Genomic DNA, 23,189 nt, shown 5'->3' with positions numbered 1-23,189 from the left:
AGAAGAAAGGCTTGCAAAATGGCTTATCAGGTAAGAAGGCTTGCCAAGATGACTGACAATCTGAGTTCTATCTCCAGGCCTTTGCAGTTTGTCCTGTGACCTCCATATGCATGCACCCCACACACACACACATATAAATAAGTGTAATTACAGAAGTAGAAGCCAATTTACATCAGTGGGTCTCAGCAGAAGGTTGGGGCAGAGGGAGGGTGTACCCCATACATCCAGTAGTGAAAGCTAGGCATGCTGTTACCCAGCCTCCTACTCGAAACAGTCCCCAATATGGGGGAAGACCCTCCCTCCCTCTGCCCTTCTGTGCCTTGTATTTCACAGCTTCTGACAGCCACCATCCTCCCACACACATCCACAGACCCTCTCTGCCTATCCTTCCTCACCAGTAAGGACTAGCACCAGTCCAAGTGCAAAAAAGTCTGGATACTTGGCCAGGAAGCTGGGCACTTGCAGAGGAAAGATGGTCTGCAGGGCTTGGGAGATCCGGTTCCCTACGAGGCCATCAAAAACTGCGCTCCAGGCCCGGGCCACGCTGGCTGCCCCTGCAGGGAGAAGAAGAGCCTTCATTTACAAGCACAAAGTGAACCCTTAGGACACAGAAAGACAGGAAGAAAAATATCTAATCTCAATCACTGCTGTGGGGAGGCAGGTGAAAAACACAAGATACATTCTTTTTTTTTAAGATTTATTTATTATGTATACAGTGTTCTATCTGCATGTACACCTGCAAGCCAGAAGAGGGCACCAGATGTCATTACAGGTGGTTGTGAGCCATGTGGTTTCTGGGAATTGAACTCAGGATCTCTCCTTTAAACCATCTCTCCAGCACCAAGATAATCTCAAAAAGTTTGTTGGAGCCAGGTGATGGGAGCACATGCCTTTAATTCCAGCATTCAGAAGGTAGAGGCAGGCAAATCTCTGTATATCAGAGTGGGATCGCCAGTGTTTCTTGGGATAGGCATTTAGATCTGTGGCAGAGGTCTTGTCTAGCATACACAAGGCCCTGAGTTTGAGCCCCAGCACTGCAAGAAAAACAAAACGGTGGTCTAGCCTTTAATCCCAGCATTCAGGAGGAAGAGACAGGCAGGCTAGTCTGTAGAGTGAGTTCCCTGACAGCCAGAACTATACACACACACACACACACACACACACACACACACACACACAATGCCTGGGATCCCAACTCTTAGGAAGTAGATTCTGGAGGATCAGAATTCATCTTCAGTTCAAAGCCAACCTGGCCTACCTACATAAAATCTTGACAAAAAAAAAAAAGTCCAGGTGTGGAGCTACACACCTTTAATCCCAGTACTTGGGAGACAGAGGCAGGTGAATCTCAGTGAGTTCGAGGCCAGCCTGGTCTTCAAAATGAGTTCCAGGAAAGTCAGGAACTGTTACACAGAAAAATCCTGTCTTGAAAATAACAAAATGAAACCAGAACTCCCATAAGGCTCAGTGGGTCTCACACCTGCAATCCTAGCGCTGGGGAGGCAAGGCTAGGAGAGTGAATATCTGCACAAATTTCAGGACAGCCTGATCTCCACAGTGAGACTGTCTCGAACAAAAGGAAACCTAGCCAGTCACTCTACAAACCTCATTTCTTCCAGGTTAATCTTTAAGAGGGCAACAAAAGGAGAGAATGGCATCTTGGGTCTTACACTACCCAAGTCCCATCTTTGCCCACCCCACTCCACCTTATCCCCATGCCCATTCTAAGGCCCTACCCCACTCACCAATGATGTAGGAGAGTATGAGATTCCAGCCAGTGACAAACGCCAACAGCTGGCCCACTGTGACATAGCTGTAGAGATACGCAGAACCTGAACATGGCACCCTGGCCCCAAACTCAGCATAACAGAGTCCAGACAGCATTGAAGATACAGCAGCCACTAAGAAGCAAAGAATGATGGATGGTCCAGCTTTCTCTCTGGCTACTTCCCCAGCCAGGACATACACGCCTGCTCCCAGGGTGCTGCCCACCCCCAAGAACAGAAGGTCCAAAGTGGTCAGACATCGTGACAAGGGAGAATCAGACAGTTCGTTTGCGGCCAAGGGCCGCCGGCGTACCAACTTCTGACCAAAGTGATGGACATTCTGCCAAAACATCCTAGGCGCCTGGATCCAAACTTCTGGAAAACAAGAAGAGACATCAAGAATGATCACCAGACAGGGTGTGGTGGCCCACGCCATTAATCCCAGCACTTTGATGCAGAGGCAGGTCGATTTCTGGCAGTTCAAAACCACAGAGGTCTACCTAGTGAGGTCCAGAACAGCCAGAGCTACCTAGTGAGACCCTGTCTAAAGAAAAAAACAAAACAAGTAATAATAGCAATAAAGAGAAACACTTTTCTTGAAGCTGAAAGACTTAGAGGCACCTTAGCACTACTGCACCCCCCCCTTCCTGGGAACCAGGACCCTGGTAACCACCACGCGTGCACGAGAGCTTTGAGTACTTTCCATCCCCATTGTAGTCTTTTTTCTATAGACCCGGACCCTGGAACTGGGGTGAGACGACCTTGTAACCGCCATAACATTGATCAAGGTTCCTCCTTGTAACCATAACATTGATCAAGGTTCCTCCTTGTAACTGTTACAACATTGATTAAGTAGAGTTAGCTGACCGTTAAATGAACTAGTCAAAATAGTAGACAAATGATTTTGGGGCTTTCCCTTTGATTTTGTACTACCCCTCCCTGATTTTGTGGTTTTTTTTCTTTAAAACAGCTTGTAATATACAAAGCAGGGGTCCTTCTCCTCTCAAGGCTGGGGGACCTCTGCCGCGGCAGAATAAAAATTCCTCTTGCTATTGCATCAACCGTGTTATGGGTGTCTCTTGGGGCGACCTCCTCCTTGGTGGGGCTTTAGGGCCCAACAAAGCCATGTGTCTTCAAACATAAATTAAAATTCCACCAACACTCTTCTTCAAAATCAACCCACCCTGCTTTCGAGTCAAACCACAAAAAATAACTATAATTTAGCCAGACAGACTGCCCTAATCCCAGGACTTGAAAGGCAGAGGCAGGCAGAACTGAGTTCAAGGTCAACCTGATCTACAAAGTGAGTTCCTGGACAGCCAGAGGTATTATACAGAGAAATCTTGTCTCAAATAAATAGATAGATAGATAGATAGATAGATAGATAGATAGATAGATAGATAGATAGATAGATAGATAGATAGATAAAATAGCTGTTAACTTTCTGGAAGTTGTGTGTGTACCTGTCTCCCACTCCCTCTAAATGCACTCAAAATCATCCTGAAAGGTTGAGGCCCCTCACTGTCCCAGTAAAGCAGTCCCAGACTGTTGAGATCAAGTCTGTTTACCTCTTGCTGTCCTGGAACTCTCTGTAGAGCAGACTGGCCTCAAACTCAAAGATCTGCTGGGAATAAAGGCATGTGCCACCACCCCTGGCTAAATTACAGCTATTGTTTTATGCGTGTGATTTGACTGCCTCGTTTTTCTTATACAGAAGACCTGGGTTCTGTTCTCAGCACTCACATCAAATGACTCACAACCACCTGAAGCTCCAGTTCCAAAGGCCTCCGACATTCCTGGCCCTCACGGGGACTTGCACGCACGTGCTCATGAGCAGACACCTAACTAAAAGGAGGATCTTTAAAAGGGAATGATTTCTATCTCACCTGGGATACAGGTGCACCTTGAACTTGATGTTGAGATAAACTGTTCAGGAGACAGGATTTCAGTCCTTGAGGTACCAAAAGTGCTGAAATCCAGAATGATGGCTCACACCTCCAGTCCCATCATTCAGCTGAGAGCTGGAGGACCAGGAGTTTGTGACCAGTTTTGTTATTGTTGTTTGTTTTGTTGTTGTTTTGGTTTTGTTGTTTTGCAGGTTTGTTTGTTTCAAGACAGGGTTTTTCTGTCTGATGTTGGCTCCCAAGCACTGGGATGAAAGGCATATACCACCACTACTGGGCTTGTCTCCAGTTTTCGCCAGTTTTAACTGCAGAGCTATGACCAACTCAATCCACTTCTCCAAGTGGCACCAAAGCCAGCCTCACTGTATCACTGGCTATGACAAACTACTCACCATGCCTAGTCTTACCTCAGTGTCCCAGAGGAAGCATTTCCAGGACCTTCTGCAGTTACCCAAATCCATAGATGCTGTTCTCCCAGAGAAAAGTGACTGTTTGCACGGAGCCTACCCAATTCCCTTAGATGCTGCTGAAACCAATTGAGCCCTGGCCTTCAGCTGCTCTTCCCTGTCTAGAGCCTTCTAATTGAAGTTACTAGAAGCTGTGCCTAGCTTAGAGGATCAGAGGATGGGATTTTCACCTGTTGGCCATTGACTGCAGTGTATTTAAGCCTCCATGGTGCTATTAAAGAGGGGCTTTTGGTATCAGTGTTGGAAGGTGTGTGTGTGTCGGTCTGTTTCTGCGTGTGTATTCTCAACCTCCAGCCCCTTGCCTGAAGCTCGCGAACTGGGGTCTAGCGCAAAGAGCACAGACCCGGCCGCAGTGCGGGGCAAGATGCTTTTGTTACAGCTGTTGTTTTTGACAGTCCTGGGGACCAAAGTCCGAGTCTCACAAATGCAAGGTACAGACTCTACTGTTGAGCCTCATGCCCAACCTCTTTTTTTTAACACAGATCCATACCTTATAAGATCTCTAAGGGTTGCCAGGCAGTGGTGGTGCACACCTTTAATCCCAGCACTCGGAGGCAGAGGAAGGAAGGAAGGAAGGAAGGAAGGAAGGAAGGAAGGAAGGAAGGAAGGAAGGAAGGAGAAAGGAAGGAAGGAGAAAGGAAGGAAGGAGAAAGGAAGGAAGGAGAAAGGAAGGAAGGAGAAAGGAAGGAAGGAAGGAGAAAGGAGAAAGGAAAGGAAGGAGGGAAGGAAAAAGGAAGGAAAAGAAAGGAAGGAAGGAGGGAAGGAAAAGGAAGGAAGGAGGGAAGGAAAAGAAAGGAAGGAAGAAAAGGAAAGGAAAGAAGGAAGAAAAAGGAAGGAAGAAAAGGAAAAGAAAGGAAAGGAAGGAAGAGCAAAGGAAAGGAAGGAGGGAAGGAAAAGAAAGGAGGAAAGGAAAAGAAAGGAGAAAAGGAGGGGTTGGGGATTTAGCTCAGTGGAAGAGCACTTGCCTAACAAGCGCAAGGCCCTGGGTTCTGTCCTTAGCTTCAGAAGAAAAAGAAAGAAAGAACGGAGGGAAGGAAAAGAAAGGAAGGAGGGAAGGAAAAGAAAGGAAGGAGGGAAGGAAAAGAAAGGAGGGAAGGAAAAGAAAGGAGAGAAGGAAAAGAAAGGAGGGAAGGAAAGGAAAAGGAGGGAAGGAAAGGAGAAGGAAGGAAAGGAAGGAAGGAAGGAAGGAAGGAAGGAAGGAAGGAAGGAAGGAAGGAAGGAAGGAAAAGAAAGAGATAACTCAGTGGTTAGAGTTTAGAGTACTGGCTACTCTTCTTGAAAACCTGGGTTCAATTCCCAGGACCCACATAGCAATTCACAACTGTCTGTAACTTCAGTTCCAGGGGCTCTGACACCCTCACACAGATTACATGCAGGCAAAACACCAACACACATAAAGTATATAATTTTCTTTTTAAATCTCTATATAGACTTAAGTTCATTATTATTAGAACATAAGGATTTGGGGAGCTGACTCAATGGTTAAAAATGTTTGCCTCAGGGCTGGAGAGATGGCTCAGTTAAGAGAACTGACTGCTCTTCCAGAGGTCCTGAGTTCAATTCCCAGCAACCACGTGGTGGCTCACAACCATCTGTAATGAGGTCTGGTGCCCTCTTCTGTCATGCAAGCATACATGGAAGGAATGTTGTATACATAATAAATAAATAAATCTTTTTAAAAAATGCTTGCCTCAGTCCTAATGACAAGAATTTAAACCTTCGGGCTGGAGAGATGGCTCAGTGGTTAAGAGCATTGCCTGCTCTTCCAAAGGTCCTGAGATCAATTCCTGGCAACCATATGGTGGCTCACAACCATCTGTAATGAGGTCTGGTGCCCTCTTCTGGACTACAGATATACACACAGACAGAATATTGTATACATAATAAATAAATAAATATAAAAAAAGAACAGGACTTGATAGTTCTTTTAAAAAAAAAAAGAATTTAAACCTTCAAACCCATGTAAATGCCTGGTGGATGCCACAGCCCACCTTTAATTCTAGCCTCCAAGGGAGACAAAGGAGCCGTAAAGTAAGTTGGCTAGAAAACTAGCCATATCTGTCAGGTCTGGGTTTGAACCAAGAGACCCTGTCTCCATGAGTAAGGTAGAAGAGTAATGGAAGATGATTCTGGACCTCAACCTCCACATACACACAACCTATCCACACTCCCACACACATGCAGACATGCATACACACACACACTCACAAATGGAAAAAGAAAAATAATATATTTTTAGAACTGTCCATGTCAAAACACAGCTCTCACCTCAAACAGGGTAAAAAAGAGAGTTTATTCTGGAGCCAAATGTGAGGAACCACGAACACAGCTTATCCCTAGCCCCATGTTCCACTGTAAAAGCAGCTTCACTCCATTTTTACAACTATAGAACAAAAAACTTCTAAGTCAAGGTGCTTATCAAACCCATTGTTGGAAACATTAAGTGGGTAGCTTCAGCAAAGAGAAATCTCAACCATAGGCCGCAGGTGACTCAGACCAATGGTTGGTGGAGAAGAGACTTTTGCTAAATTAGTGCATTCCAAAGGGTTTTTATCTGTTAAGTCAAAGAATGTCAGGTCCAACAACAGAAAGTTATTTAGAAAATGACCACTTAGGAGACTCAAGATAAGTAATAGCCCAAGATAAACTCTAAATTAGACTCTGGACCTACACCACACCAACCCCTCCAGAAACATTAAGGTTCTATCTAATCAGTCAGTGTAGAATGTTCAGTTTGAAGATGGCATTTCTTTCCTGGCACTTCTGCTCACAGTATTAAAGCCAGGAATAGCGTCCACACACATTCAGCCCTAACCTTTGACAACATAGAGTAGACACTCAATATTTTTTTTCTTCCCTACTGTAATCACAGCACAATTCACTCCTCTGACCCCAGAAGTATGTTGAGTAACCCTGTGTCTTAGTCGGGGTTACTGTTGCTGTGATGAACCACCATGACCAAAAAACAAGTTGGGAAGGAAACAGTTTATTTGGTTTACACACAACACTCTTCATCATCAAAGAAAGAACAAGAATTCCAGCACAAGAACCTGGAGGCAGGACCTGGTGTAGACACTATGGAGGGATGCTATTTACTGGCTTGCTTTCCCATGGCTTATTTAGCCTACTTTGTTTTTTTGTTGTATGTGTGTGTGTGTTGTGGTTTTTTGAAACAGGGTTCCTCTGTGAAACAGTCCTGGCTGTCCTAGAACTCACTTTGTAGACCAGGCTAGCCTTGAATTCACTGAGATCCACCTGCCTCTACTTCTGCCTCTCAAGTGCTGGGATTAAAGGCCACCGGTGCCCAGCAATTTAGCCCACTTACATTTGTTTTGTTTTGTTTTGTTTTTGTTTTTGGAGATAGGGTTTCTCTGGAACTCACTCTGTAGACCAGGCTGGCCCCAAACTCACAGAGATCCATACGCCTCTGCTTCCCGAGTGCTGGAGTTAAAGGTATGTGACACCACCTCCTAGTTTAGAGGCATTTTCTTAATTGAGGATCCCCCTCTAAGATGATTTTAACTTGTGTCAAGTTGACATCAAACTGTCCATCATACCTTGTTGCCCCAAAATGGCAGATGCCAGCTAAATACCCATGTATCAAGTCCAATCTGACACTATCTGGAGTTAACAGTGGATCCATAAAATGAGGGTTCCAACTCCAAAAACTGGCCCACTTTAGACTTACCTGCAATCCCAAGCCTCAGGAACGTCTGACTTATCAGCTACACATTGGGGTCCTAGAGCCCCAGTTCCCAAATTTTATTTAAGACCTAAATTGTATCACAGAACTCAAGGAAATACTATTTGTTTTGGTTTGGTTTGGTTTTTTTGATTTCTCAGGACAAGTTTTCTCTATGTAACAGCCGTAGCTGTCCTAAAACTATCTCTTGTAAACCAGGCTGACTTCAAATCCACAGAGATCCATCTCCCTCTGCCATCAGAGCTGAGATTAAAGGCATGCACCACTACTTCCCAGCTATGGAAAAATCTATTCTTACATCAATTACTTCTGGGTTTGTTTTGGATTTGGTTTTTAGAGACAGAGTCTCACTGTGTAGCCCTGGCTGTCCTGAAACTCACTATGTATACCAGGCTGGCCTCAAACTCACAAAGACCCTTGTGCCTCTCCCTCCCAAGCACTGGGATTAAAAGTGTGCACCGCTATGCCATGCCCAGCTTGATTATTTCATTCATATAACTTACGAGACAGAATCTCATGTCTCTGAGATTAGGTTCAAACTCACTAGGTAAAAATGGCTTGAACACGTGATCCTCCTGCCTTCCCTTTCCTATTGTTAGTAATACGTATAGGTTTAGGATGTCTCACCAGGTTTAAGCAGTATTAGAAATGAAACCTAGGGTTTCCATGGTAGCCAAGCACTCTGTCCACTGAGATAAATCCCTAGAACTGAGACTGGTTTGTTATAAAGGACATGTTGAGCCTAGTGTGGAGGCTTTGGGGTGAAATCCCAGAACTCAGGAGACTGACATAAAGGAGTTTGAAGTCAGCCTGGGCTACAGACTGAGACCCTGCCTTGAGAAAACTGATAAGTTAAAATAAATAAAAAGCATTTAGCCAGGTATAGTGCTTCAAGCCTGTAATCCCAAATCCCAGCACTCAGGAGACTGAGGGGGAAAAAAATCCCAAAATGGGCCTGCAAAATGAGTTTCCCACTTGAGACCCTGCCTTAATAAAACCAAAAGAAATAAAAATAAGTAAGTGAGGGCTGGAGAGATGGCTCAGTGGTTAAGAGCATTTCCTGTTCTTCCAAAGGTCCTGAGTTCAATTCCCAGCAACCATATGGTGGCTCACAACCATCTGCAATAAGGTCTGGTGCCCTCTTGCGGCCTGAAGGCGTACACACAGACAGAATACTGTATAAATAATAAATTAATTAAAAAAAATAAGTAAGTGAATGGATTCGGTTTGTTTGTCTGTTTTCTAAGACAGGGTCCTGGCTGTTCTGGAACTTGCTTTGCAGATCAGGCTAGCCTTGAAATCACATTAATCCTCCTGCCTCTGTCTCTGCCTCACACTGGATTAGACCCTGTCTAGGAAGGAAGGAAGGAAGGAAGGAAGGAAGGAAGGAAGGAAGGAAGGAAGGAAGGAAGGAAGGGGGAGAAGGGGAAGGGGGAGGGAGAAAGGGAAGGGAAGGGAAGGGAAGGGAAGGGAAGGGAAGGAAAGGAAAGGAAAGGAAAGGAAAGGAAAGGAAAGGAAAGGAAAGGAAAGGAAAGGAAAGGAAAGGAAAGGAAAGGAAAGGAAAGGAAAGGAAAGGAAAAGGAAAGGAAGGAAAAATAGGCTGGGGAGATGGGTCAGTGGTTAAAAGCATTTGCTGTTCTTCTGGAAGACCTGATTCAATTCAGCAGGGATTAAAGGTGTGCACCACCACTGTCCAGTTGAATTAAATTTCTTTAAAGGATGCAGAGAAAGCAAATGAAGGGTAGGATGCCACCTGGGAGGGTCCTTGAACTCAGTGGGGAAAGAACTGGGGCTGCCATTCCCCCAGTACCTGGTTAAGTATCTCTTTACCTCCCTGTCTGCCTCCAAGACACTGCTTTCAAAAGCCCTTTTAACCTTGTGCTCCTGGATCCTAGGGGAGAAAAGCTGAGAACTGCAAGCATAACCAGAAAGGCTTGTTTGTTTGGATTCCTAAGTGCCTCTCAGTCAACATTCCTTCCTCCCAAACTTGGGCCAGACGTTCTGTAACTCACCTTAAAAAAGAGAATCTCCAGTTTTGCACCCCCCCCACCCGGGGGGATGAAATAAAGCCAAAACTGCCCACAAAAGCCAAAAATAAATGGGGGGTGGGGGGAGCATGTAGTGCATACTGGGATGCCAACAGGAAGATCGCCACAAGTTGGAGGCCAGGTTGACCTGCTGCTAGCAAGGCAGCCTGGTTTACAAGGAGAGTTCCAGGCCAGACAGGGCTACATAGTGAGACCCTGTTTCAAAAAAAAGAAAAAGAAAGAAAGAAAAGAAAACACAAAAAGCCCCATATGGACACCAGCGGGATGGATCAATAGTAAAGACACTTGTCACCATGCCTGACAATGTGAGTTCAAATCTCAGCCCTGCAGGTTGTACACCACAGGACTCACGTGCCCACATTTATACACACTCATACACAATAAAAGCTCCCCCGCCCCGTATCATACAATTCTCAAACTCCTTGCCACTCACATTTCCACCCACAACAAAACTGTGTGGAACACTCTTCCAAGAAAGTCCTCACAGACTTACCAGAGCCACTGACTGAAAACCTGGAGCTTTGAATCTCTCCCTGAGGCTGACTTCAGGACCTGTGTGGAGCAGAAGCTGAAGGATCTTTGAGGCAGCAGGTGGGAGTTATGGCATTCAAATAGCTGCTGGAAAGTGCCTGGTAGGTAGGGTGGGGATAGGCAGGGAGGGACAGGGATCATCCCTCCTAAAGCAAGCACAGCCTTTTTCCTAGTTCTGGAGATGTGGTTTGTTTTTGAGGGAGGGTCTCACTTTGTAGACCAGGCTGGCTTCGAACTCACAGGAGTCTCTTGGCCTATGCTTCCAGTGCTGGGATTAAAAGTGCCTTGATCCTTTTAAAATTATGGTTAAAATGATAACAATACAGATATAGAGGGATGGCTCAGTGATGGTCGCTACTCTCCCAAAGAACAAGAGGCTCTGTTTCCAGCATTCTTACCTGGCCACTTGAAAAGGCCTGTCACTCCAGGCGATCTGACACCTCAGGCTTCTTTGGGCACCTGTATTCGTGGGCACATACTCAAGCACATTCATGTAATTTAAAATATAATTTTATTGTAAAGCAAAGGACACTGTCACTAAGACACAAAGGCAACCTACTTACTGGGAGAAGATCTTCACCAACCCCGCAACTGACAACGGTCTGATCTCCAAAATATATAAAGAACTCAAGAAACTAGACCGTAAAAGGCTAATCAATCCAATTATAAAATGGGGCACTGAGCTGAACAGAGAATTCTCCACAGAAGAAATTCAAATGGCCAAAAGACACTTAAGGTCATGCTCAACTTCCTTAGTGATCAGGGAAATGCAAATCAAGACAACTTTAAGATACCATCTTACACCTGTCAGAATGGCTAAAATAAAAAACACCAATGATAGCCTTTGCTGGAGAGGTTGTGGAGAAAGGGGTACACTCATCCATTGCTGGTGGGAATGCAAACTTGTGCAACCACTTTGGAAAGCAGTGTGGCGGTTTCTCAGGAAATTCGGGATCAACCTACCCCTGGACCCAGCAATACCACTCTTGGGAATATACCCAAGAGAGGCCTTATCATACAACAAAAGTATATGCTCAACTATGTTCATAGCAGCATTGTTTGTAATAGCCAGAACCTGGAAACAACCTAGATGCCCTTCAATGGAAGAATGGATGAAGAAAGTATGGAATGTATACATATTAGAGTACTACTCAGCAGTAAAAAAACAAGGACTTCTTGAATTTTGCATACAAATGGATGGAAATAGAAAACACTATCCTGAGTGAGGTAAGCCAGACCCAAAAAGAGGAACATGGGATGTACTCACTCATATTTGGTTTCTAGCCATAAACAAAGGACATTGAGCCTATAATTAGTGATCCTAGAGAAGCTAAATAAGGAGAACCCAAAGAAAAACATGTAGGCATCCTCCTGAATATTAACCTTCATCAGGCGATGAAAGGAGACAGAGACAGAGACCCACATTGGAACACAGGACTGAAATCTCAAGGTCCAAATCAGGAGCAGAAGGAGAGAGAGCACGAGCATGGAACTCAGGAACGCGAGGGGTGCACCCACACACTGAGACAATGGGGATGTTCTATCGGGAACTCACCAAGGCCAGATGGACTGGGTCTGAATAAGCATGGGATAAAACCGGACTCACTGAACATAGCAGACAATGAGGACTACTGAGAACTCAAGAACAATGGCAAGGGGTTTTTGATCCTACTGCACATACTGGCTTTGTGGGAGCCTAGGCAGTTTGGATGCTCACCTTACTAGACCTGGATGGAGGTGGGTAGTCCTTGGACTTCCCACAGGGCAGGGAACCCTGATAGCTCTTTGGGCTGACGAGGGAGGGGGACTTGATTGGGGGAGGGGGGGGAAATGGGAGGCGGTGGCAGGGAAGAGACAGAAATCTTTAATAAATAAATAAATGGAAAAAAAGAAAAAATATATAATTTTATATCATTCATATAATTTAAAATAATAAATTAAAAAAAAAACTACAAACCAGGCATGGTGGTATATACCTTTAATCCCAGCATTTAAGGTGCAGAGGGAGGCCAATCTTTGTGAGTTCAAGACCACCCTGGTCTACCGCCAGGGCTACACAGAGAAATCCTGTCTCAGAAAAACAAAAAACAAAAATACATGTCTTCAAGTTATCAATTTGAAAGCTGAGGCTGGTAGATTTCTGTGAGTTTGAGACTAGCCTGGCCTATAGGTCCAGACCTGCCAGGGGTACATAGTAAGACCTGTCTCTCTCCTCCTCTTCCTCTCTCTGTCTCCTCTCTCTCTCTCTCTCTCTCTCTCTCTCTCTCTCTCTCTCTCTCTCTCTGGGGTTTTTGTTGGTGGTGGTGGTTTGTTTTTGTTTTTGAGACAATGTCTCACTACGTAGCTCTGACTTTCCTGGCACTCTGTAAACCAGGCTGGCCTCACAGAGATCCACCTGGCCTCACAGAGATCCACCTGGCCTCACAGAGATCCACCTGGCCTCACAGAGATCCACCTGGCCTCACAGAGATCCACCTGGCCTCACAGAGATCCACCTGGCCTCACAGAGATCCACCTGGCCTCACAGAGATCCACCTGGCCTCACAGAGATCCACCTGGCCTCACAGAGATCCACCTGGCCTCACAGAGATCCACCTGGCCTCACAGAGATCCACCTGCCTCTGCTGGGATTAAAGGAATGCACCACTACACTGGGTGAGACATCATCATCATAATAATAATAATAACAAATTAATAAATAGGCCGGAGAGATGGCTCATTGGTTAAGAGCGCTTACCATTCTTCTGGAAGAACTGATCTGATTTTCCCAGCACCAACATGAGGCAGCTCCCAACCACCTGTAACCCCAGCTCTGGGGGATCTGATATTTCTACCCTCTGAGGCCACTTGCACTTACATGCACATACATACACATAGAGAGAATTTCAAATAATAAAAATAAATCATAAAATAAACAAATACAGGCTGGAGAAATGAGTAAGTGGTTAAGAGCACAGGCCTCTCTTCCAGGGAACCCAAGTTCCCATTCCCAGGATCAACATCAGAAAACTCACAACCATCTGTAACTTGAGTGTTAGGGGATAGTACACCTTCTTCTAACCTTCTTGGGCACTGCATGCACACGTTGCACAGACATCTATGCATGCAAAACACCCACGCTCACAAAACAAAAATGACAACACAGCCGTGTGATGGTGGCGCACGCCTTTAATCCCAGAGGCAGGTGGAGCTCCGTGAGTTCGAGGCCAGACTGGTCTACAAGAACTAGATCCAGGACAGGCTCCAAAGTCACACAGAGAAACCTTGTCTTGAAAAACCAAAAAAGTAAAAATATTAAAAACTAAATAATTCAGCAACATAAGAACAGCGAGATAACTCATAAGGTAATGGGGCCTGTTGTCAAGCCTGCGGGTGAGAGTTCTCTACACAGGTTCCACATGGAGGAAAGAGAAAGCCAACTCCTACGAGCTGGCCTTTGACCAACACATGCATGCCCGCACCCACACATGCATGCCCGCACCCACACATGCATGCCCGCACCCACACATGCATGCCCGCACCCACACATGCCTGCACCCACACATGCATGCCCGCACCCACACATGCATGCCTGCACCCACACATGCCTGCACCCACACATGCATGCCTGCACCCACACACGCATGCCCGCACCCACACATGCATGCCCGCACCCACACATGCATGCCGGCACCCACACATGCCTGCACCCACACATGCATGCCTGCACCCACACATGCCTGCACCCACACATGCATGCCTGCACCCACACATGCATGCCTGCACCCACACATGCATGCCTGCACCCACACATGCCCGCACCGACACACGCATGCCTGCACCCACACATGCATGCCTGCACCCACACATGCATGCCTGCACCCACACACGCATGCCCGCACCCACACACGCATGCCCGCACCCACACATGCATGCCTGCACCCACACATGCCTGCACCCACACATGCATGCCCGCACCCACACATGCATGCCTGCACCCACACATGCCTGCACCCACACATGCACGCCCGCACCCACACATGCATGCCTGCAACCACACATGCCTGCACCCACACATGCATGCCTGCACCCACACATGCCTGCACCCACACATGCATGCCTGCACCCACACATGCCTGCACCCACACATGCATGCCTGCACCCACACATGCATGCCTGCACCCACACATGCATACCTGCACCCACACATGCATGCCTGCACCCACACATGCATGCCCGCACCCACACATGCATGCCTGCACCCACACATGCATGCCTGCACCCACACATGCCTGCACCCACACATGCCTGCACCCACATATGCATGCCCGCACCCACACATGCATGCATGCATAATGAATAAAACTGTTAACTTTAAAAAAAATGAGGGGGTGCTGGAGAGATGACTCAGTGGTTAAGATCATTGGCAGCTCTTCCAGAGGTCATGAGTTCAATTTCCAGCAATTACATGGTGACTTACAGCCATCTATAATGGGATTTGATGCCCACTTCTGGCATGCAGGTAGACCTCCAGATAGAGCACCATATACATAAAATAAATAATATTTTAGCTGGGCAGTGGTGGCTCACACCTTTAATCCCAGCACTCGAGAATTCAAGGCACTGTGAGTTCAAGGCCAGCCTGGTCTATATAGTGAGTTCCACGACAGCTGGACCTTGCCTCAAAATTTAAAAAAGAGAAGAAGAAGAAGAAGGGGAGAGGGAGAAAGAAGAAAGAGGAGGAGGAGGAGGAGGAGGAGGAGGAGGAGGAGGAGGAGGAGGAGGAGGAGGAGGAGGAGGAGGAGGAGGAGGAGGAGGAGGAGGAGGAGGAGGAGGAGGAGGAGGAGGAGGAGGAGGAGGAGGAGGAGGCTGGAGAGATGACTCTCAGCAGTTAAGAGCTCTTCCAGAGTTCCTGAGTTCAATTTCCAGCAACAACATGGTTACTCACCACCACCTGTAATGAGATCTGGCGCCCTCTTCTGGCCTGCAGGCATACATGCAGACAGAACACTGTATACATAATAAATACTAAAAAAAAACAAGAAGGAAGGAAGGAAGGAAGGAAGGAAGGAAGGAAGGAAGGAAGGAAGGAAGGAAGGAAGGAAGGAAGGAAGGAAGGAAGGAAGGAAGGAAGGAAGGAAGGAAGGAAGGAAGGAAGGAAGGAAGGAAGGAAGGAAGGAAGGAAGGAAGGAAGGAAGGAAGGAAGGAAGGAAGGAAAAGCAAATAAAGTGCTGTACAATGGTCTAACACTAGGCTATACCACACCTGGGTGAGCTTGAGGGTCTTGATATTCGTTCAACACCAGAAAAAAAGAATTAAGTCTCCCCAGTTTTTGTTTCTGCTTGGCTTTTTGTTGTTGTTTGTTTGGGGGTTTTGATCATGGTTTTTGTTTGTTTATTCCTTTTTTTTACAGTTATCCTTGGGGATAGTTCATGCATCCAACAGTCCATACGTAAGTCAAAATTTGCAGGAATCTGTTCTCTCCTTCTACTTTTTGTGTTCCAGATAGCACACTAAGTCCTTGGGTTTGTTAGCAAGCCACTCTACCCCATGAACCATCTCTCCCCAGACCTTGATTTTGTGTGGTTTGTGTTGTTGTTGTTGTTGTTTGGTTTTACAAGATAGTGTTTCTCTGTGTAGCCCTGACAGCCCTGGATCTTGCTTTGTCGATCAGGCTGGCCTCAAACTCATAGAGATCTGCCCGGCTCTGCCCAAGTGCTGAAACTAACCACTTGGCTCTGATTTTGCTTTTGTTTTTATGCATATGAGTGATCCAGTATGAGTTGATATCTTTGCACCACATGAAGTCTGTGTCAGATCCTCAAGAACTTGAGTTAACAGATGGTTGTAGGAACTGAGCCAAGCTTCTCCATCAGAGCAGTGAGAGCTCTTGAGGAGTAAACCACTATCCAGCCCTCCAGCCCTGTCTTCCTCCTTCCCTCTCTCTCCCTTTCTTTCCTTCCCTCTTTTTTTGTTTTGTTTTGTTTTTTGCTTTGCTTTGTTCTGTTCTTTTTGTTTTGTTTTGTTTTTTGAACTGATATTTATTGAGCTCTACATTTTTCTCTGCTCCCCTCCCTGCCTCTCCCCTACCCCCTACAGACCTCCCTCAAGGTCCCCATGCTCCCAATTTACTCAGGAGATCTTGCCTTTTTATACTTTCTACTTTCCATGTAGATTAGATCTATGTAGTCTCTCTTAGTGTCCTCATTGTTGTCTAAGTTCTCTGGGATTGTGGTTTGTAGGCTGGCTTTCTTTGCTTTATGTTTAAAAACCACCTAATAGTGAGTACATGTGATAATTGTCTGTGTCTGGGTTACCTCACTCAAAATAATGTTTTCTAGCTCCATCCATTTTCCTGCAAAATCCAAGCTGTCATTTTTTTCTCCTGTGTAGTACTCCATTGTGTAAATGTATCAGTTTTCTTATCCATTCTTCAGTCGAGGGGCATTTAGGTTGTTTCCAGGTTCTGGCTATGACAAACAAAGCTGCTACAAACATAGTTGAGCACATGTCTTTGTGGCATGATTGAGCATCCTTTGGATATATACCCAAAACGTTGTATTACTGGGTCTTGAGGAAGGTTGTTTCTGAATGTTCTGAGAAATCGCCACACTGACATCCAAAGGGGTTATACCAGCTTGCATTCCCACCAGCAATGCAGAAGTGTTCTCATTTCCCCACAACCTCTCCAGCATAAGTTGTCATCAGTGTTTTTGATCTTAGCCATTCTTATAGGTGTAAGATACAATCTCAGAGTTGTTTTGATTTGCATTTCTCTGATGACTAAGGATGTTGACCATTTCCTTAAGTGTCTTTCAGCCATTTTAGATTCCTCTGTTAAGAGTTCTCTGTTTAGGTTTGTACTCCATTTTTTTTATTGGATTATGTGATCTTTTGGTGTCTTATTTCTTGAGTTCTTTGTATATTTTGGAGATCAGACTTCTGATGTGGGGTTAGTGAAAATCTTTTTTCATTCTGTAGGCTGTCATTTTGTCTTGTTGACTGTGTCCTTTGCTTTACAGAAGCTTTTCAGTTTCAGGAGGTCCCATTTATTGTTTCTCTCAGTGCCTGTGCTGCTGGGGTTCTATTTAGGAAGTGTTTCCCTGTGCCAATGCGTTCAAGTGTACTTTGCACTTTGTTGTCTATAAGTTTCAGTGTGGCTGGCTTTATGTTGAGGTCTTTGATCCATTTGGACTTGAGGGGTTTTTTTGTTTTTTTTGTTTTTTTTTTTTTTTTGGTTTTTCGAGACAGGGTTTCTCTGTGGTTTTGGAGCCTGTCCTGGAACTAGCTCTTGTAGACCAGGCTGGTCTCGAACTCACAGAGATCTGCCTGCCTCTGCCTCCCAAGTGCTGGGATTAAAGGCATGTGCCACCACCGCCCGGCCTGGACTTGAGTTTTGTACATGGTGATAGATATGGGTCTATTTTCATTTTTCTACATGTTGATAGCCAGTTATGCCAGCACCACTTGTTAAATATGCTTTCTTTTTTCCATTTAATATTTTTTGCTTCTTTATCAAGTATAAGGTGTTCAAAGATGTGTGGATTGATATCCAGGTCTTCTACTCAGTTCCATTGGTCGTCCTGTCTGTTCTTATGCCAATACCAGGTTGTTTTCAGTACTGTAGCTCTGTAGCAGAGTTTGAAGTCAGGGATTGTGATGCCTTCGTAAGTTCTTTTATTGTACAGGATTATTTTGGCTGTTCCGGTATTTTGCTTTTCCAAATGAAGTTGAGTACCATTCTTTCGAGGTCTTTGAGGAATTTTTCTGGGATTTTGAATCTGTAGATTACTTTTGGTAAGATTGCTGTTTTTACTATATTAATTCTGAGTACCCAAGGGCATGGGAGGCCTTTCCACTTTCTGGTGTCTTCTTCAATTTCTTTCTTCAAAGATTTAAAGTTCTTGTCATACAAGTCTTCCACTTGTTTTGATAGTTACTCCGAGATATTTTATGTTATTTGTGGCTATTGTGAAGGGCGTTGATTCTCTGATTTCTTCCCTAGACCTTTTATCATCTGTGTACAGGAGAGCTACTGATTTTTTTTGAGTTAATCTTGTATCCTGATATATTGCTGAAAGTGTTTATGAGTTGTAGAAGTTCCTTGGTAGAATTTTTGGGATCACTTATGTAAACTATCATATCATCAGCAAACAGTGAGAGTCTGACTTCTTCTTTTCCAATTTGTATCCCCTTGATCTCCCTTGGTGTCTTATTGCTGTAGCTAAGACCTCAAGAACTATATTGAATAGATATTGAGAGAATGGACAAGCTTGTCTTGTTCCTGACTTCAGTGGAATCGCTGAGTGTTTCTCTCCATTTAGTTTGATATTGGCTGTTGGCTTGCTGTATACTGCCTTAATTATGTTTATGTATGTTCCTTGCATCCCTGTTCTCTTCAAGACCTTTATCATGAAGGGATGTTGTATTTGGACAAATGCTTTTTCGGCATCTAATGAGATGATCATATGGTTTTTATTTTTCAGCCTGATTATATGGTGGATTACGTTGACAGATTTTCGTATGTTGAACCATCCCTGCATCTGTAGGATGAAGCCGACTTGGTCATGGTGGATGATGGTTCTCATGTGTTCTTGGATTTGTTAGTACTTTATTTAGTATTTTTGCATCAACGTTCATGAGTGAGATTGGTCTCTAATTCTCTTTCTTAGAATTGTCTTTCTGTGGTTTGGGTAGCAGAGTAATTGTAGCATCATCAAAAAACTTTGGCAATATTCCCTCTGTTTCTATTGTGTGGAATAATTTGAGGAGTATTGGTATTAGTTCCTCTTTTTTAACTCACAATTTAATTATCAATTACTTTATTTATTTATTTGTTATTAAATTACAATCTTTTTTAAAGATTTATTTATTACATATACAACATTCTACTTCCATGTATGCCCGCACACCAGAGGAGGGCGCCAGATCTCATTACAGATGGTTGTGAGCCACCATGTGGTTGCTGGGAATTGAACTCAGGACCTCTGGAAGAGCAGCCACTGAGCCATCTCTCCAGCCCAGTATTGGTTCCTCTTTGAATGTCTTATAGAATTCTGAGCTGAAACCATCTGGTCCTGGGCTTTTCTTGGTTGGGAGACAGTTATAGGTCTGTTTAATTTGCTTATCTGATCTTGATTTAATTTTGGTGATATTTATCCAGAAAGTTGTCCCTTTCCTTTAAGTTTTCCAATTTTGTGTAGTACAGATTTTCAAAATATGACCTGATGATTCTTTGTATTTCCTCTGTGTCTGTTGTTATGTCCCTTTTTTCATTTTTGATTTCGTTTAATTTGGATTTTCTCTCTCTGCCTTTTGGTTAGTTTGGATAAAGGTTTGTCTATTTTGTTGATTTTAAGAACCAACTCCTTGTCTCATTGATTCTTTGTATTGTTTTCTTTGTTTCTATTTTGTTGATTTCAGCTCTCAATTTGATAATTTCCTGCTGTCTAGTTGTCTTAGGTGAGTTTGCTTCTTTTTGTTCTAAAGTTTTCAAATGTTCTATTAATTCACTAGTGTGGGATTTTTTCCAGCTTCTTTATGTAGGCATTTAGCGCTATGAACTTGCCTCTTAACACTGCTTTCATTGTGTCCCATAAATTTAGATATGCTATGTGGTCATTTTCATTGAATTTTAGGCGTTCTGTTCTGTTTTTAAGACAAAGTTTCTCTGTGTAGCCTTGGCTATCCATGAATTCACTCTGTAGACCAGGTTGGCCTCAAACTCACCTGCCTCTACCTCCTGAGTGCTGGGATTAAAGGTGTGTACCACCACCACCAGGCTCTTTCTTTCATTTCTTTCTTAAGACAGGGTTTCCTAGCCGGGTGGTGGTGGCACACACCTTTAATCCCAGCACTTGAGAGGTGAAGAGTTTGTGGACAGCCTGGTCTACAAAGTGAGTTCTAGGTAGGACAGACAAGGTTGTTACACAGAGACCCTATCTCAAAAAGAAAAAGAAAAGAAAAGAAAAAGAAAAATGACAGGGTTTCCTGATGGCCTCAAACACAATATGCAGATTAAGACAACCCTGAACTCCTGATCCTCCCGCCTCCATTTCCCAATACTAGGATTTGCAGGCACATATCACCCCGCTGATATAAAACTAACAGTTTCTGAGCTGGGAAGCAGTGGTGCACACCTTTAATCCCAGCATTTGGGAGACAGAGGCAGATGGATTGCTGAGTTCAAGGCAGGTTGCTCTACAGACTGAGTTCCAGGACAGCCAGGGCTACATAAAGAAACCCTGTCATGAAAAACAAAAAGAAATTAAGCTTCTCTTGCTAAACAAAGCTTCTTTTGTGGGGGTAAGAGTTACATTTATCAGTCTAGGCAAGAAGTCAGGACGTCTGTCCTTCCGTTTGGTTTCCCAGGACCTTCAGGATAGCAGGAAAGAGCCAACTCCCAGGGCTAGAGGGAAGGCTCACAGATTAACAGCACTTATTGCAGAGGACTGGGGTTCGATTCCCAATACCCACATGGTCCACAATCACTCCATTCGTAACTCCAGTTCCAGGGGATCCAACGCTTTCTTCCGCCCTCTATGAGCACCAAGCCCTCTCAGTGTGCATACACGCACAAATGAAATAAAACCAACAAACCTAAAAGAGAACTGAAAAGGACCAACTCTTATAAGTTATCCTCTGAACTCTGAAGCGCAGTTAATAAAAGCACAGGGTCAGAAATTGGGGTTCAACCTAAAGATCCGAAAAGCAAAAGAGCCAACCACTGGTTCTTACCTCGACTGAAATGGCGATCCTGCTTCCAGGAATCTCAGAAGGAGACTGTTCCTGAGAGTTGTTTCGCCACGTCTCCTATTCCTCTCTAGGGCTAGGATCAAAGGCAGATACCACTGAGATTAAAGGCATGCACCACCTGATTTCTATGGCAGCTAGGGTGGCTACTGGGATTAAAGGTGTGTGTCACCATACCCTGGTCTGTAAGGCTGACCAGTGGGACCGTTTTGCTCTCAGATCTTCAGGCGGCCTTTATTTATGAAAATACAATTGAAATGCCACTATAAAACTCCTCATAGACATCACTGCACATACCCTAAACACACACACACACATAAAAACATAGACATGCCCCCACACACCCACACAAATAAATAAACAAAAAAACCAAATAAATGTAATTTGTAAAAATAAAAGTTGCTGTTAGGATTTCAACAAGGAAGGGCAGTAGCTGATACATTCTGAACAAGGATCTCTCCTTTAAAAAGAAGAAGAAGAAGAAGAGGAAGAGGAAGAAGATTTCGGGCGTTGGTGGTACACGCCTTTAATCCCAGCCCTTGGGAGGCAGAGGCAGGCAGATCTCTGTGAGTTCGAGGCCAGCCTGGTCTACAAGAGCTAGTCTAGAACAGGCTCCCAAACTACAGAGAAACCCTGTCTCGGAAGAAATAAAATTTATTTTACATGTTTGAGTGTTTTACCTGCATGGATGTCTGTGCACCACATGTATACAGGGTGCCCACAGAGGTCAAAAGTGGGCTTTAAATCCCCTGAAATTAGAGTTACAGAAGGTTGTGAGATACCATCTTGGTGGTACTGAGAACTGAACCAGGGTCCTCTGGCTACCAACAGGTCTCTCAACAAGTCTTTAACTTTATTGCCAGTACAATTTTCCCCTTTTATCTTTTTAATTTTACTATTATATCTTTAATTTATTCATGTATGCATTCTTTCTAAAGTATCAGTGCTCTGTCTGCGTGTTTACCTCCATACCAGAAGAGGGTATCAGATTCCATTATAGATGGTTGTAGGTTATCATATGGTTGCTTGGAATTGAACTCAGGTCCTCTGGAAGAAGAGCCAGTAATCTTAAGCGCTGAGCCATCTCTCCAGTGCTGTGGGAACTCCTTGAGCCAATGGTGTTTAAGATACTGGCTCACTCTGGGTGTGGCCACATGTACTATGAAACGGATATAGAAACCTGTGCAGCTTCTCTTGGATGCTGGATTCGGTTCCTGTTCCCCGCTGTGCAGAGGACTGTTGATCTGTGAGTCTAAATAAAGAACCCTTATTATACTCCATTCTGAGCTAGTGTGGGATTATTTTATCAGGATCCTTTACTTCTGGTCCCCAGCATGGGTGGAGCCGAGTGGAGCACAAATCACGTGGAGTGGAGCAGTTATCCCTGCTCGAGGTGACTCGCCAGCCTACGCGTGCGCTTTTCCTCTACTACCTGCCCTGCCAGGGGCCTGCACTCGGGCTGCTACAGCCTCTCCAGCTGGTGCCCAGGCCCCTTTCATCGCGATCCCTGCTGTGTCCTGCCTGCTGGCCAGCGCATCTACACCCTGTTCACGGCTCCCGCCTGCCAGCAAGTTTGGGGTTCATTGATATTCTGGCCAACTCAATTCTCCATATACGAATGTGTTGCTCTTAACTCATTAACCAAATTTAGTAACTAAGTCTCAGGTAATTCAGGAACTGGAATCTGCCTTGCCACTGCCAGTCATGTACCTGCAACTGCGACACCTGCTGGCCAATAGAGATTATTGCACATACAACAGTATCCTGAAGACCCAAAACAAGGTACGTTCATTTGATTAATAAATAAATCAATAAATTTGAAAGTTATATAATTACAGACAAAATCACAACCCAGGAATTTTATAACCTTTTTGCTTACACTATGGATGCTATTCTGCAAGGCTTATGTGATTTTTTTCTTATACATCCCTTTTTCTGGTATTGATACTTAGTTTTGTCCTTCATATTATATGCTTAAAAAGATACTTTGAGGGCTGGAGAGATGGCTCAGAGGTTAAGAGCACTGACTGCTCTTCCAG

General features: G+C 44.6%; 1 protein-coding gene across 1 annotated transcript in view; it reads right to left on the bottom strand.

Annotated features, from left to right (window-relative positions):
* LOC142842457 (cationic amino acid transporter 3-like) overlaps positions 1-22,370 on the bottom strand; it is a 28,912-nt gene extending 6,542 nt beyond the window's left edge. The window contains exons 1-3 of the mRNA XM_075959171.1: positions 22,115-22,370; positions 1,746-2,141; positions 396-554 (exon numbers count right to left, since the gene is read on the bottom strand). Coding sequence (XP_075815286.1) covers positions 396-554; positions 1,746-2,141; positions 22,115-22,145 — 586 coding nt within the window. The 5' untranslated portion in view covers positions 22,146-22,370. The remainder of the gene's footprint in view (positions 1-395; positions 555-1,745; positions 2,142-22,114) is intronic.
* Between the last annotated feature and the right edge of the window lie 819 nt (positions 22,371-23,189).

Source organism: Microtus pennsylvanicus, chromosome 1 (genome assembly GCF_037038515.1).
Source record: "Microtus pennsylvanicus isolate mMicPen1 chromosome 1, mMicPen1.hap1, whole genome shotgun sequence".
Lineage (NCBI taxonomy): Eukaryota > Metazoa > Chordata > Mammalia > Rodentia > Cricetidae > Microtus > Microtus pennsylvanicus.
The sequence above is the reverse complement of the archived record's forward strand: the minus strand, read 5'-3'. Positions and strand labels throughout refer to the sequence as shown.